General features: G+C 48.7%; 1 protein-coding gene and 1 pseudogene across 1 annotated transcript; both read left to right on the top strand.

Annotated features, from left to right (window-relative positions):
- The first annotated feature begins 345 nt into the window (after positions 1–345).
- Positions 346–1886, top strand: LOC113027843 (cholesterol 25-hydroxylase-like protein). Its single transcript, XM_026177664.1, has 2 exons — positions 346–1040; positions 1126–1886. Exons 1-2 carry the CDS (start codon positions 612–614, stop codon positions 1456–1458), a joined length of 762 nt encoding a protein of 253 aa, XP_026033449.1. The 5' UTR covers positions 346–611; the 3' UTR covers positions 1459–1886.
- Positions 1887–9545: 7659 nt separating this feature from the next.
- Positions 9546–11005, top strand: LOC113027860 (cholesterol 25-hydroxylase-like protein; annotated as a pseudogene).
- Positions 11006–14515: the final 3510 nt, after the last annotated feature.

A 14515-nucleotide genomic window follows, 5' to 3' on the forward strand; every position in this document is an offset into this window, starting at 1 on the left:
ATCAGCTCAGCCTGAGGACACCTGGTACCTCTGAGGCTCCGCCCAGCACAGGTACAGGCTGGCTGGACTTCAGTGAGGCTTCACGTTGATTCTTTCAGAGAGGAAGATGAAACTTTATTTAGAACAGCACCTCACCTCATGCACTCTCTACACCTGACCCCTTCTTCGAGCACTCACGTGTCATTAGTGCGAGGGGGTCACAGTCACCACGGTAACATTTCAACAGGAATCCTCGAGATGTTTTGGAATTCAGATTTTATTCTTCAGCTCATCTTTAATCTAAAAGAGCTGAACACGCAAGATAAGCAGAAAAACATGTTTTTAAACCTCTTTGATGATTTTAATCACCTTTGAGGAGGAACGCACCGGGGGGCGTGGCTTTGACAAACTTGTGTGAAGTCTCCCCGACAATAACACGTTCAAAGACAAGCAGCCGTTTGTGTGTGGGAGTGAGGGTTTTCCATTTTCCGTCCGGCAGTAGGAAACATCCCAATAAGGACGGCAGGGCGGGTTCTTGCTGCTGACGCTGTGTGGGCGGGGCCTGCTGCCTGGTTAAATGGAGCAGTGGTGATGAAGGCGAGCAGAGCTCCGACTGTGAGACAAACTGAAGGATGGCGATGCTGCTGCAGCCTCTGTGGACCTTCGTGCTGGGACACGCCCCCCTCCTGCGCTCGCCCTTCTTCCCCGTGCTCTTCTCGCTCTGCGTCTACCTGTCCTTCTGCCTGCCCTTCCTGCTGCTGGACGCGCTGTCCACCAGGTGGGCGTGGGTGCTCAGGTACAAGCTGCAGCCTCAGAGCTCCGTCAGCTGGTCGTCGGTGCGGCGCTGCCTGGCTCTGACGCTCTACAACCACCTGGTCTTCATCTTCCCGCTCACCGTGCTGCACTGGTACCTGAGGCCGGTGCACCTGACCGAGGAGGCCCCGCCCCTTCCGCGCCTGCTGGCTCAGGTGCTCGTGTGCCTGCTGCTCTTTGACTTCCAGAGCTTCGCCTGGCACCTGCTGCACCACCGAGTGCCCTGGCTCTACCGCACCTTCCACAAGGTGAGTCCCCGAGGACGATGGCGGTGGTGACGATGTCACGCCTTTGTTCTTCCTCCACCTCACGCTCTCTCTCCTCCTCCTGCAGGTGCACCACACCTACACCTCCACCTCCGCCCTCACCGCCGAGTACTCGGGCACCTGGGAGACCCTCAGCCTGGGCCTGTTCGCTGCCGCCAACCCCCTCCTGCTGGGCTGCCACCCGCTCACCGAGCTCGCCTTCTTCGTGGTCAACATCTGGCTGTCGGTGGAGGATCACTGCGGCTACGACCTGCCGTGGGCCACGCACCGCCTGGTGCCGCTGGGGCTGTACGGCGGGGCGCGCCACCACGACCTTCACCACCTCAAGTCCAAGTGCAACTTTGCGCCGTACTTCACCCACTGGGACCGCCTGGCCGGGACGCTGCAGACGCAGGACTGAGCCGCCGTGATGGCGAGGAGCTGATGTAGAGACGTTTTCTATTTATTTATTTATTCCTGTTTTTATTTATTATGCCACTTCTGAGCCCACCAATCACAGCGGGCTCTCCTCGACTCGCTGCTCCTCTCTGACGTAGAGACGGAGCAGTCGGAGCCACGAGAGCGCCGTGAGCCGTCGACGGCGTGAGCACGTTAACTGATACCGGACAGATGTGCCGATGAGGCAGCTGGCTGCGAGCGCGGGACAGACGAAAGTGAAACGAGGGACAGAGATAAGCTGGCGAGGAAGACGAGGAGTCGCGCCGCCGCTGAAGGAGAAGCGCGGCGTCAGAGGGAAACTGGAAAGTTTGATTCTGAACTGGGAAGTGAAAGTTTGAGCACTGAAGACAAAATGAAGCTAAAATAAAGTTTGTGAAGAGAAACACACAAGTCTGTTTCCTGTTTGTGTCCAAAACACACACACAGAGACACACAGACACACACACACACACACACAGACGCACACACAGACACACACACACAGACACACACACACACACACACACACACACACAGACACACACACAGACACACACACACAGACACACACACACACACACACAGATGCATACACACACACACACACACACAGACGCACACACAGACACACACACACAGACACACACACACACACACACACACACAGATGCATACACACACACACACACACACACACACAGACACACACACAGACGCACACACAGACACACACACAGATGCATACACACACACACACACACAGACACACACACACACAAATGCATACACACACACACACACAGACACACACACACACACACACACAGATGCATACACACACACACACACAGACACACACACACACACACACACAGATGCATACACACACACACACAGACACACAGACACACACACACACACACAGACGCACACACAGACACACAGATGCATACACACACACAGACACACACACAGACGCACACACAGACACACACACACACACACACACACACACACACAGACGCACACACAGACACACACACACAGACACACACACAGACACACACACACACACACACACACAGACACACAGACGCACACACAGACACACATACACACACAGAGACACACAGATGCATACACACACACACACACACAGACACACACACACAGACACACACACACACACACAGACGCACACACAGACACACACACACACACAGATGCATACACACACACACACACACACACACACAGACACACACACACAGAGACGCACACACACACACACACAGACACACACACAGACACACACACACACAGAGACGCACACACACACACACACAGACACACAGACACACACACACACAGAGACGCACACACACACACACACAGACACACAGACACACACACACAGACACACACACACACAGACACACACACAGACACACACACAGACGCACACAGACGCACACAGACACACAGACACACACACAGACACACAGACACACACAGACACACACACAGACACACAGACACACAGACACACACAGACGCACACACACAGACACACACAGACACACACACACACACACACACACACAGACACACACAGACGCACCCACACACACAGACACACACACAGACACACAGATACACAGACACACACACACACAGACACACACACACAGACACACACACAGACACACACAGACACACAGACACACAGACACACACACACACACACACACACACAGATTTGTGTGTATTGTTGTGTTGATGTCCTTCAAAGTTGATGAGTGAACGAGGTGGTAAAAGTACACGTTCTGTACTCAAGTATTAATACAAATACTCCTGTTTAAAACTACTCCATTAAAGCTGAAGTACTGAGTCTGTACTCGAGTAAAATTGAAACGTTACCTGAAGAGTACTCAGAGTACAAAGAACAGCTCTGTTTGTGCAAAGCTAACTGAACCTTGTGTTCTCTGAATGTTGTAATACAATAATATCAGCACACAGGATATAGATGAATCTACTTCCTGTTGCCTGCATGTGGAGGGTGACTCTAAAGAGGAACATGAGCTCAGTCAGGGTTACACACCACCTCCTGAATCCACCGTGTGTGTGGGGGGGGGAATGTGACACTGCGATGCTCCCACACCAATCAAACTCAGTCATTTCTACTGAGAGCTGCACTACGTTTCCTTGGTGTGCAGGCTGTGATCAGCTGACCTGCTGCTCTCTGTGCTTGTACACAACAGATGTGAGCAGATGTTTGATGAGTGTCCTGGCTGATGTCTCTACACTGACATTATTCTCCTGTCTCCATCTCTGAGTGAACTTAGCTCTCTGTCTCTCCTCTCCCTGTCACACACAGCAGCTGGACTTTATCTGCAACACACTGTGAGACAAACTGCACACAACAGTTTGTGTGTTTGCTGATGTTTGTAGAGCTGCCTTGCACATTTCCCCACGTCACTGCCTTTGCGCTCGCTCCTCTTCAGTCGGGCTAGCTGGATGCTGATGTACCGCAAGCGCATCTGTAACCGGAAGGTCGCCGGTTTGATCCCCAGGCTCTCTGTCCTGGTCGTTGTGTCCTTGGGCAAGACTCTTTACCTTGCTGCCTACTGGTGTTGGCCAGAGGGGCCGATGGTGCGATATGGCAGCCTGGCTTCTGTCAGTCTGCCCCAGGGCAGCTGTGGCTACAACCGTAGCTGCCTCCACCGTGTGTGGATGTGAGAGTGAATGAATAGTGGCATTGTAAAGCGCTTTGGCTGCCTTGTAAAGTGCTATATAAATCCAATCCATTATTATTAATCCATTAACTGCAGCTTCCAGTCCTGCAGTCGTTGCAGCGTGGTGCCGAACGTGCTCACGTTCAGCCCTGAATATGGAGATTATACAGAACAGGAGGCTGTGACGAAATATTAGCTCCCCTCGAATCAAACCAAGTTTTGAAGTAAAATGTTCCTAAAAAATAAATATTCAAGTAAAGTACAGATGCCTGAAAATTCTACTTAAGTAGAGAAACACAGTATTTGTACTGCGTTACCTCCTGCCTGTGCAGAGTGAGCATGCTCAGTCCACAGCGACGCGTCCTTCAGTTCGACACGTTCTCAGGTGCGTGTCACACCCATGCCTATGCTACAAATCACTTTATCAGGTACAGCTTGCTGGGACCGGGCTGACCCACGTTTTTCTTCGGGTCTGCTGCTTGGTGGCTGAGATTCAGCTCGGTGCTGGGAAACAAATCGCTGTGTGAGAAACGCTTTCTCTGTCGTGTCCCAACAAGTCAGCAGTTTGTGAAACCCTCAGATCAACAACCATGTTCAGTCATCTTTCTTCCCGATTATGATGCAAACCCACAGAAGTGGTTTCACAGCCAGTGAACGTGGATCAGATCTGCTGTCCAAGTTTTAAAACGGGGATGAAAACTTTGAATTGATCAGAGTTGAAGTGATTTGAGTGAAAAGTTTTAATGGCTTTAGTGCTGAAACACGTTTGAACTGTTCTGAAAGCTGCAGTGTGCTGAGAATGAGATAAAGAGATGTGATAAACATGTGTTCGGGAGTCGGGAAGCTGGTGGAGCGAGGCCAGAAAATCCCGATGTGTGTTTCAGGATGACATGAAATCTGCGCGCAGCAGGAATCTGACGTCACTTCAGGAGAAACGCTGGTCCTTGGAAAGGCTGTGGAGCGCGTGGGAGACCGAGTGAGTCAGAGCCGCACAAACATGCTGTTATCATTTAATCTCCTCTTTGTGCTGCTGCACTTTCTGTTTCAAGCAGCGCACACACATTCATAGACTTCCTGCCCCCCCGCGCTGTGATTACAGCCTGAGACCTGGAATCTGACCAAATCCTTTTCTGACTGAGTTTCTTAGTTTTTTATTTCTGTTGCATTTTATTTGAAATTCTTGCTTCACATTTCTGAGATGAAGGAAATATTTGTAGTAAGTAAGTAAAAGTTATTTATATAGCACATTTCACAGATAAAAATCACAAAGTGCTTTACAGTAAGATCAGACATGTGTGCTGTTTTTATGGAGGCGTGTGTTTGCATGAGGGGGAGGGTCTTCATCACAGCGAGGGGAGGCTAAACCAGTGTGTGTGTGTGTGTGTGTGAACATTATAAGGAATGTGTGCGCGTACAGTGGTTCAGACTCACTGAGGATGATGATGACAGGCTGTGGTTCCCCTGATGATTCCTGAGAACAGTCGTCTCTTCTCATCACGGATCCAGAAAATTCTTTTACATTCAAATCTTTAATATAAGAAAATAATCCATCGTGCACAGAAACTCGGTTTATAAGACAAACATCTCTCAAAGCTGAAAACCTGCTGCTGTTAACATCCCAGCCCTCCGTGGGAGCACATGGACATATATTTTTATCTATATATTTCTTCTACATGTATATTTTTATATTTTCTTCTGTTTTTGGACATGAATGTTCCATCTGTGTGTTCATTGCTGCCTGGCTCCTTTGCTGCTGGAACAATGGGAGCTTGTCCTCTGTGGGATTACAGTTTTTTACAGCTGCTAGGACACATGTCTCAATACTTAGGTCACTTTTGCAAAACTCTTCACACAATCCTCCTAACTGACCGTCAGCTTGGCAAAGCAGTTCATTTCACATTCAAAATGCACTACAACTACCAAAACACTTCATTCAGGTCTCAAATAAACTCATTTCTTCCAGAACACTAGCAAAGGTTGACAGCCGACAAACACACTTTGTCACCCACAAACAATGACCTAAAAAACACTAACAACATGTAGCATACAGTGTTTTCTTGTGTAAAACAAGGACACATCTCTGTTTATAATTTCAATATATGTTACTGGAATGAATCAGACATCATGCAGAATTCGTTAATATTTGTTTATGTATTTTTATTTTTTGCACTAAGTAATCCCAAAATACAAGAATTTGTATACACACCATCCACTGATACACATACAATAGTAATGCTAATCTACTCGGTCTTCTCCATTTGGCCACAGGTTCTCATCCACATCACATCTTATGTCATCTAGGGCAACACACCTAGGAAAGAATCTTCTGGCTGCCAGAATTGAAGGAGTTGAAAAATTGAAGGAGTAACATCTGTGCAGATGTTCATCTACAATGAGAATCAGCTGTGGCTGGTTAAACTGCATTTTTAGATTTAAAATATGTTTCACTAAAATATTGCTGTTGGATTTTGCTCTTTTTAAGTTTTGCATTGTGTTATTGTTTTGGCCATAAGTTTAACAGTTTTGAAAACAGTATGTAAGCACATGCAAAATGTCCTGTACATACAAAGATTTTTGGCAGTTGTTGTGTCTGAGTGAGAAGATAATTCATGAAATTTGAGAGATGTAGTCATTGAATGCATTTTGTGCCAAACAATGATAACTGGTCCTCAGTTTAGCCCACATAGACTTCTGTTGTGCTCACTGTGTGAGGAGTTTTGCAAACGTGACCTAAGTATTGAGACATGTGTCCTAGCGTCTGTAAAAAACTGTAACAGAGGCTACGTCACCTCATCTAATGATGTGATCACAGAGCTGAACTGCAGCATTGCTACAGTTTGCTTTGCTATATTTGTCCTCTGAATCCACTTTATGACTTCAGATGTAATTTCACTTATTAAAACAAAGAAATATTTAAGCTGAGCAACGTACATGACAGAAGGATGAGATTCAGTGTCAGTGCCACCTCTCAGACATTTAGCACACGCTTATTTCCTTCATTTATTGTGATGACAAAACAAATAGTTGTGTTTCAAACAGCTGGTTATAAAATCGGACGTTCTCGGTGTCAGGTGGCTTTTGATGAACACAACAGAAGGAAAATGAAGGAGCTGTCTTCGCTTTTTGCTGGAGTGTGCGTCAGAGTGTGTTAACCACAGTCGCTGCCACCTCCCCGGTGTTCACAAATAAACATAATAGCTGCGTTTTGTCGTCACTCGGTTCACGCTAAAACCGCTCTGCTCTTTCTTGTTTCTGGCTGTTTCGTTCCCAAAAGGCTGAAAAGTCCACGCTGTGCGTTTGAAGCGTCCCACACTCTGTAATGTCCTCGCCAGCGTTTCCCGCCATAAACCACTTCCTGCTCAGAACGAAGATCTGACCTCCCAACACCATAATTAGTCTTATTTCAGTTACAGAAACTTTCAGTACGTATCTGTGAAACACTAATAACTGTTACTGTTACATTTGTGACTGCATGTGATTTAAGTTTATTCACAGCTTTACATTTAACATGTTCAGGTTTTGTCATTTTACTGATGTTTCTTGTAAATAGAGCAGATATTTCGCCACGGCGCGGCGCCCTGCAGCAGGACGGCTGCGTTACATCATCGTTACTTCCTGATGTTTCAGTGAAATGAAACTGAAATGTTTTATTGTGATTCTGGAAAAGTAAAGTTCGAAATGTTTCATCAATAAACTCAGTTTTTTATCACAATGAAGAAGGAACGCCTCCTTAATGAAGATGTTATTATTTATTATTATTTATTGCGATCAGATATAGAAAAGACTGAGAACAGCAGAAGAACCTGTGTGGCTCAAACTGGCACGATGTTTAAATCCCATCAGCTCCTGAGTCGACAGTTTGTGCAGTCAACAAATGAAGAGCCGACATCCTTACACGGACCGGAACCACCTACCGCCATTTCTCCGGTTTCTGATGCCTCGCGACGCTCGACTGACACGTGACGAGAAGAGACGGCGAGGAATGTGAGCCTTCATCATCAGAGGAAACAACCTGTCGTCATCATCCTCAGTGAGTCTGAACCACTGTAAGCTCACACATTCATTTCTCATAATGCTGACACACACACACACACACACACACACACACACACACACACACACACACACACACACACACACGAGTACACAAGTACACACATCCTGTACTTCAGCAGAGGTACAGACTCTCACGCACCACAAAGTTGAAGCACAGCTTCTTTAATGTTCACTTAGAGCCTCAGGTGTGTGAACCTGCACGGCTCAGGTGTGGCAGCGCGGGCTAACACCGCAGCTGTAGCTAAAGGCTGCTTCAGCCCGTGTAAACATCACACACGTGCTCAACCTGCCAACAATGGAAGCAGGTGAGCGGCTCTCACAGGGACAATCCTCAGTGCACAGTGAAAGAGCCTGCTGTGGAATGTGGAAGTGGGAGTGTGGGAGGGAGAGTTTTCCATTTTCCCTCCGGCAGTAGGAAACATCCCAATAAGGACGGCAGGGCGGGTTCTTGCTGCTGACGCTGTGTGGGCGGGGCCTGCTGCCTGATTAAATGGAGCAGTGGTGATGAAGGCGAGCAGAGCTCCGACTGTGAGACAAACTGAAGGATGGCGATGCTGCTGCAGCCTCTGTGGACCTTCGTGCTGGGAGTTTTGATGTTGGGGTTTATTTTTAGAGGATTCGATGTTAAGACAAATGTCGAAGAGCTGCTCTGGTAAATCTCATTCTTCTATCGTTTATGTCGTTCAGAGCGTGAATATCTCTCTGTAGGTTTAATAATTATATCTGAATAAATTGGATTTAAAGGAAAAATACAGCAAATCCCACTGCAGGTCAGCACTATGATGACATCATTAAACAAAGCTGCATTTCATATTTGTAATATTAAACGTGTGCAGTGTTATTATCTTAAATCTAATTATTATTTCCAATATGATCATCGATCGTTAACTTTTATTTTTCAAAAGGTAAAGCCAAGAGCTTCCTAATGTTTTCATAGTGAAGATTAAATATATACGATTTTTAGCTTAAATAATATTACATAATAATATTTGTGATTATGAATCCAGTACTGACTCCGCCTCCTGGTCCGCTGAAGACGCAGCGTCCAGGTGAACAGAGCATGCATCAGTGTTTGGACATGTTCTTATTTTAAACATGTAAATACTTGTTTATGTTATTTATCATGAAACATCTGTAAAAACACAAAAGATGAAGTTTGTAGAAACACGCAAACTTTTATAAAGCTTTACGGCACATTTGTGATGCCTCGCGACGCTCGACTGACACGTGACGAGAAGAGACGGCGAGGAATGTGAGCCTTCATCATCAGAGGAAACAACCTGTCGTCATCATCCTCAGTGAGTCTGAACCACTGTAAGCTCACACATTCATTTCTCATAATGCTGACACACAACACACGCACGAGTACACAAGTACACACATCCTGTACTTCAGCAGAGGTACAGACTCTCACGCACCACAAAGTTGAAGCACAGCTTCTTTAATGTTCACTTAGAGCCTCAGGTGTGTGAACCTGCACGGCTCAGGTGTGGCAGCGCGGGCTAAAACCGCAGCTGTAGCTAAAGGCTGCTTCAGCCCGTGTAACATCACACACGTGCTCAACCTGCAACAATGGAAGCAGGTGAGCGGCTCTCACAGGGACAATCCTCAGTGCACAGTGAAGAGCCTGCTGTGGAATGTGGAAGTGGGAGTGTGGGAGGGAGAGTTTTCCATTTTCCCTCCGGCAGTAGGAAACATCCCAATAAGGACGGCAGGGCGGGTTCTTGCTGCTGACGCTGTGTGGGCGGGGCCTGCTGCCTGATTAAATGGAGCAGTGGTGATGAAGGCGAGCAGAGCTCCGACTGTGAGACAAACTGAAGGATGGCGATGCTGCTGCAGCCTCTGTGGACCTTCGTGCTGGGACACGCCCCCCTCCTGCGCTCGCCCTTCTTCCCCGTGCTCTTCTCGCTCTGCGTCTACCTGTCCTTCTGCCTGCCCTTCCTGCTGCTGGACGCGCTGTCCACCAGGTGGGCGTGGGTGCTCAGGTACAAGCTGCAGCCTCAGAGCTCCGTCAGCTGGTCGTCGGTGCGGCGCTGCCTGGCTCTGACGCTCTACAACCACCTGGTCTTCATCTTCCCGCTCACCGTGCTGCACTGGTACCTGAGGCCGGTGCACCTGACCGAGGAGGCCCCGCCCCTTCCGCGCCTGCTGGCTCAGGTGCTCGTGTGCCTGCTGCTCTTTGACTTCCAGAGCTTCGCCTGGCACCTGCTGCACCACCGAGTGCCCTGGCTCTACCGCACCTTCCACAAGGTGAGTCCCCGAGGACGATGGCGGTGGTGACGATGTCACGCCTTTGTTCTTCCTCCACCTCACGCTCTCTCTCCTCCTCCTGCAGGTGCACCACACCTACACCTCCACCTCCGCCCTCACCGCCGAGTACTCGGGCACCTGGGAGACCCTCAGCCTGGGCCTGTTCGCTGCCGCCAACCCCCTCCTGCTGGGCTGCCACCCGCTCACCGAGCTCGCCTTCTTCGTGGTCAACATCTGGCTGTCGGTGGAGGATCACTGCGGCTACGACCTGCCGTGGGCCACGCACCGCCTGGTGCCGCTGGGGCTGTACGGCGGGGCGCGCCACCACGACCTTCACCACCTCAAGTCCAAGTGCAACTTTGCGCCGTACTTCACCCACTGGACCGCCTGGCCGGGACGCTGCAGACGCAGGACTGAGCCGCCGTGATGGCGAGGAGCTGATGTAGAGACGTTTTCTATTTATTTATTTATTCCTGTTTTTATTTATTATGCCACTTTCTGAGCCCACCAATCACAGCGGGCTCTCCTCGACTCGCTGCTCCTCTCTGACGTAGAGACGGAGCAGTCGGAGCCACGAGAGCGCCGTGAGCCGTCGACGGCGTGAGCACGTTAACTGATACCGGACAGATGTGCCGATGAGGCAGCTGGCTGCGAGCGCGGGACAGACGAAAGTGAAACGAGGGACAGAGATAAGCTGGCGAGGAAGACGGGAGTCGCGCCGCCGCTGAAGGAGAAGCGCGGCGTCAGAGGGAAACTGGAAAGTTTGATTTGACTGGGAAGTGAAAGTTTGAGCACTGAAGGACAAAATGAAGCTAAAAATAAGTTTGTGAAGAGAAACACACAAGTCTGTTTCCTGTTTGCTGTCCAAAACACACACACAGAGACACACACACACCACACCACACACACACAGACACACGCAGACACACACACAGCACACACACACACACACACACACCACACACACACACAGACACACACACCACACACACAGACACACACACACACACACACAGATGCATACACACAACACACACACCACAGACGCACACACAGACACACACACACAGACACACACACACACACACACACACACACAGATGCATACAACACAACACAAACACACACACACACAGACACACACACAGACGCACACACAGACACACACACAGATGCATACCACACACACACACACAGACACACACACACACAAATGCATACACACACACACACACAGACACACACACAACACACACACACAGATGCATAACACACACACACACAGACACACACACACACAACACACAGATGCATACACACACACACACAGACACACAGACACACACAACACACACACGACGCACACACAGACACACAGATGCATACACACACACAGACAACACACACAGACGCACACACCAGACACACACACCACACACACACACACACACACACACAGACGCACACACAGACACACACACACAGACACACACACAGACACACACACACACACACAACACACAGACACACAGACGCACCACAAACAGACACACATACACCACCGAGACCACACAGATGCATACACAACACACACACACACAGCACACACACACAGAACACAACACAACACACACACAGACGCACACACAGACACACACACACACAGATGCATACACACACACACACACACACACACACACAGACACAACCCAACAGAGACGCACACACACACACACAAGACACACACACAGACACACACACACAGAGACGCACACACACACACACACAGACACACAGACACACACACACAGAGACACACACACACACACACACAGACACACACACACACACACAGACACACACACACACAGAACACACACAGACACACACCAGACGCACACAACGCACACAGACACACAGACACACACACAGACACACAGACACACACAGACACACACACAGACACACAGACACACAAGACACACACAGACACACACACACAGACACACACAGACACACACACAGACACACACACACACAGACAACACACAGACGCACCCACACACACAGACACAACAACAGACACACAGATACACAGACACACACACACACAGACACACACACACAGACAACACACACACACACAGACACACAGACACACAGACACACACACACACACACACACACACACAGATTTGTGTGTATTGTTGTGTTGATGTCCTTCAAAGTTGATGAGTGAACGAGGTGGTAAAAGTACACGTTCTGTACTCAAGTATTAATACAAATACTCCTGTTTAAAACTACTCCATTAAAGCTGAAGTACTGAGTCTGTACTCGAGTAAAATTGAAACGTTACCTGAAGAGTACTCAGAGTACAAAGAACAGCTCTGTTTGTGCAAAGCTAACTGAACCTTGTGTTCTCTGAATGTTGTAATACAATAATATCAGCACACAGGATATAGATGAATCTACTTCCTGTTGCCTGCATGTGGAGGGTGACTCTAAAGAGGAACATGAGCTCAGTCAGGGTTACACCACCTCCTGAATCCACCGTGTGTGTGGGGGGGAATGTGACACTGCGATGCTCCCACACCAATCAAACTCAGTCATTTCTACTGAGAGCTGCACTACGTTTCCTTGGTGTGCAGGCTGTGATCAGCTGACCTGCTGCTCTCTGTGCTTGTACACAACAGATGTGAGCAGATGTTTGATGAGTGTCCTGGCTGATGTCTCTACACTGACATTATTCTCCTGTCCTCCTCTCTGAGTGAACTTAGCTCTCTGTCTCTCCTCTCCCTGTCACACAAGCAGCCTGGACTTTATCTGCAACACACTGTGAGACAAACTGCACACAACAGTTTGTGTGTTTGCTGATGTTTGTAGAGCTGCCTTGCACATTTCCCGTCACTGCCTTTGCGCTCGCTCTCCCTTCAGTCGGGCTAGCTGGATGCTGATGTACCGCAAGCGCATCTGTAACCGGAAGGTCGCGGTTTGATCCCCAGGCTCTCTGTCCTGGTCGTTGTGTCCTTGGGCAAGACTCTTTACCTTGCTGCCTACTGGTGTTGGCCAGAGGGGCCGATGGTGCGATATGGCAGCCTGGCTTCTGTCAGTCTGCCCCAGGGCAGCTGTGGCTACAACCGTAGCTGCCTCCACCAGTGTGTGGATGTGAGAGTGAATGAATAGTGGCATTGTAAAGCGCTTTGGCTGCCTTGTAAAGTGCTATATAAATCCAATCCATTATTATTAATCCATTAACTGCAGCTCCAGTCCTGCAGTCGTTGCAGCGTGGTGCCGAACGTGCTCACGTTCAGCCCTGAATATGGAGATTATACAGAACAGGAGGCTGTGACGAAATATTAGCTCCCCTCGAATCAAACCAAGTTTTGAAGTAAAATGTTCCTAAAAAATAAATATTCAAGTAAAGTACAGATGCCTGAAAATTCTACTTAAGTAGAGAAACACAGTATTTGTACTGCGTTACCTCCTGCCTGTGCAGAGTGAGCATGCTCAGTCCACAGCGACGCGTCCTTCAGTTCGACACGTTTCTCAGGTGCGTGTCACACCCATGCCTATGCTACAAATCACTTTATCAGGTACAGCTTGCTGGGACCGGGCTGACCCACGTTTTTCTTCGGGTCTGCTGCTTGGTGGCGAGATTCAGCTCGGTGCTGGGAAACAAATCGCTGTGTGAGAAACGCTTTCTCTGTCGTGTCCCAACAAGTCAGCAGTTTGTGAAACCCTCAGATCAACAACCATGTTCAGTCATCTTTCTTCCCGATTATGATGCAAACCCACAGAGTGGTTTCACAGCCAGTGAACGTGGATCAGATCTGCTGTCCAAGTTTTAAAACGGGGATGAAAACTTTGAATTGATCAGAGTTGAAGTGATTTGAGTGAAAAGTTTTAATGGCTTTAGTGCTGAAACACGTTTGAACTGTTCTGAAAGCTGCAGTGTGCTGAGAATGAGATAAAGAGATGTGATAAACATGTGTTCGGGAG

This window comes from Astatotilapia calliptera, chromosome 8, assembly GCF_900246225.1.
Source record: "Astatotilapia calliptera chromosome 8, fAstCal1.2, whole genome shotgun sequence".
Lineage (NCBI taxonomy): Eukaryota > Metazoa > Chordata > Actinopteri > Cichliformes > Cichlidae > Astatotilapia > Astatotilapia calliptera.

Coding starts and splice junctions, on each gene's coding strand:
- LOC113027843 (XM_026177664.1), top strand. CDS start 612: ATGGCGATGCTGCTGCAGCCTCTGTGGACCTTCGTGCTGGGACACGCC. Junction 1,041..1,125: donor TCTACCGCACCTTCCACAAG/GTGAGTCCCCGA, acceptor CTCCTCCTGCAG/GTGCACCACACCTACACCTC.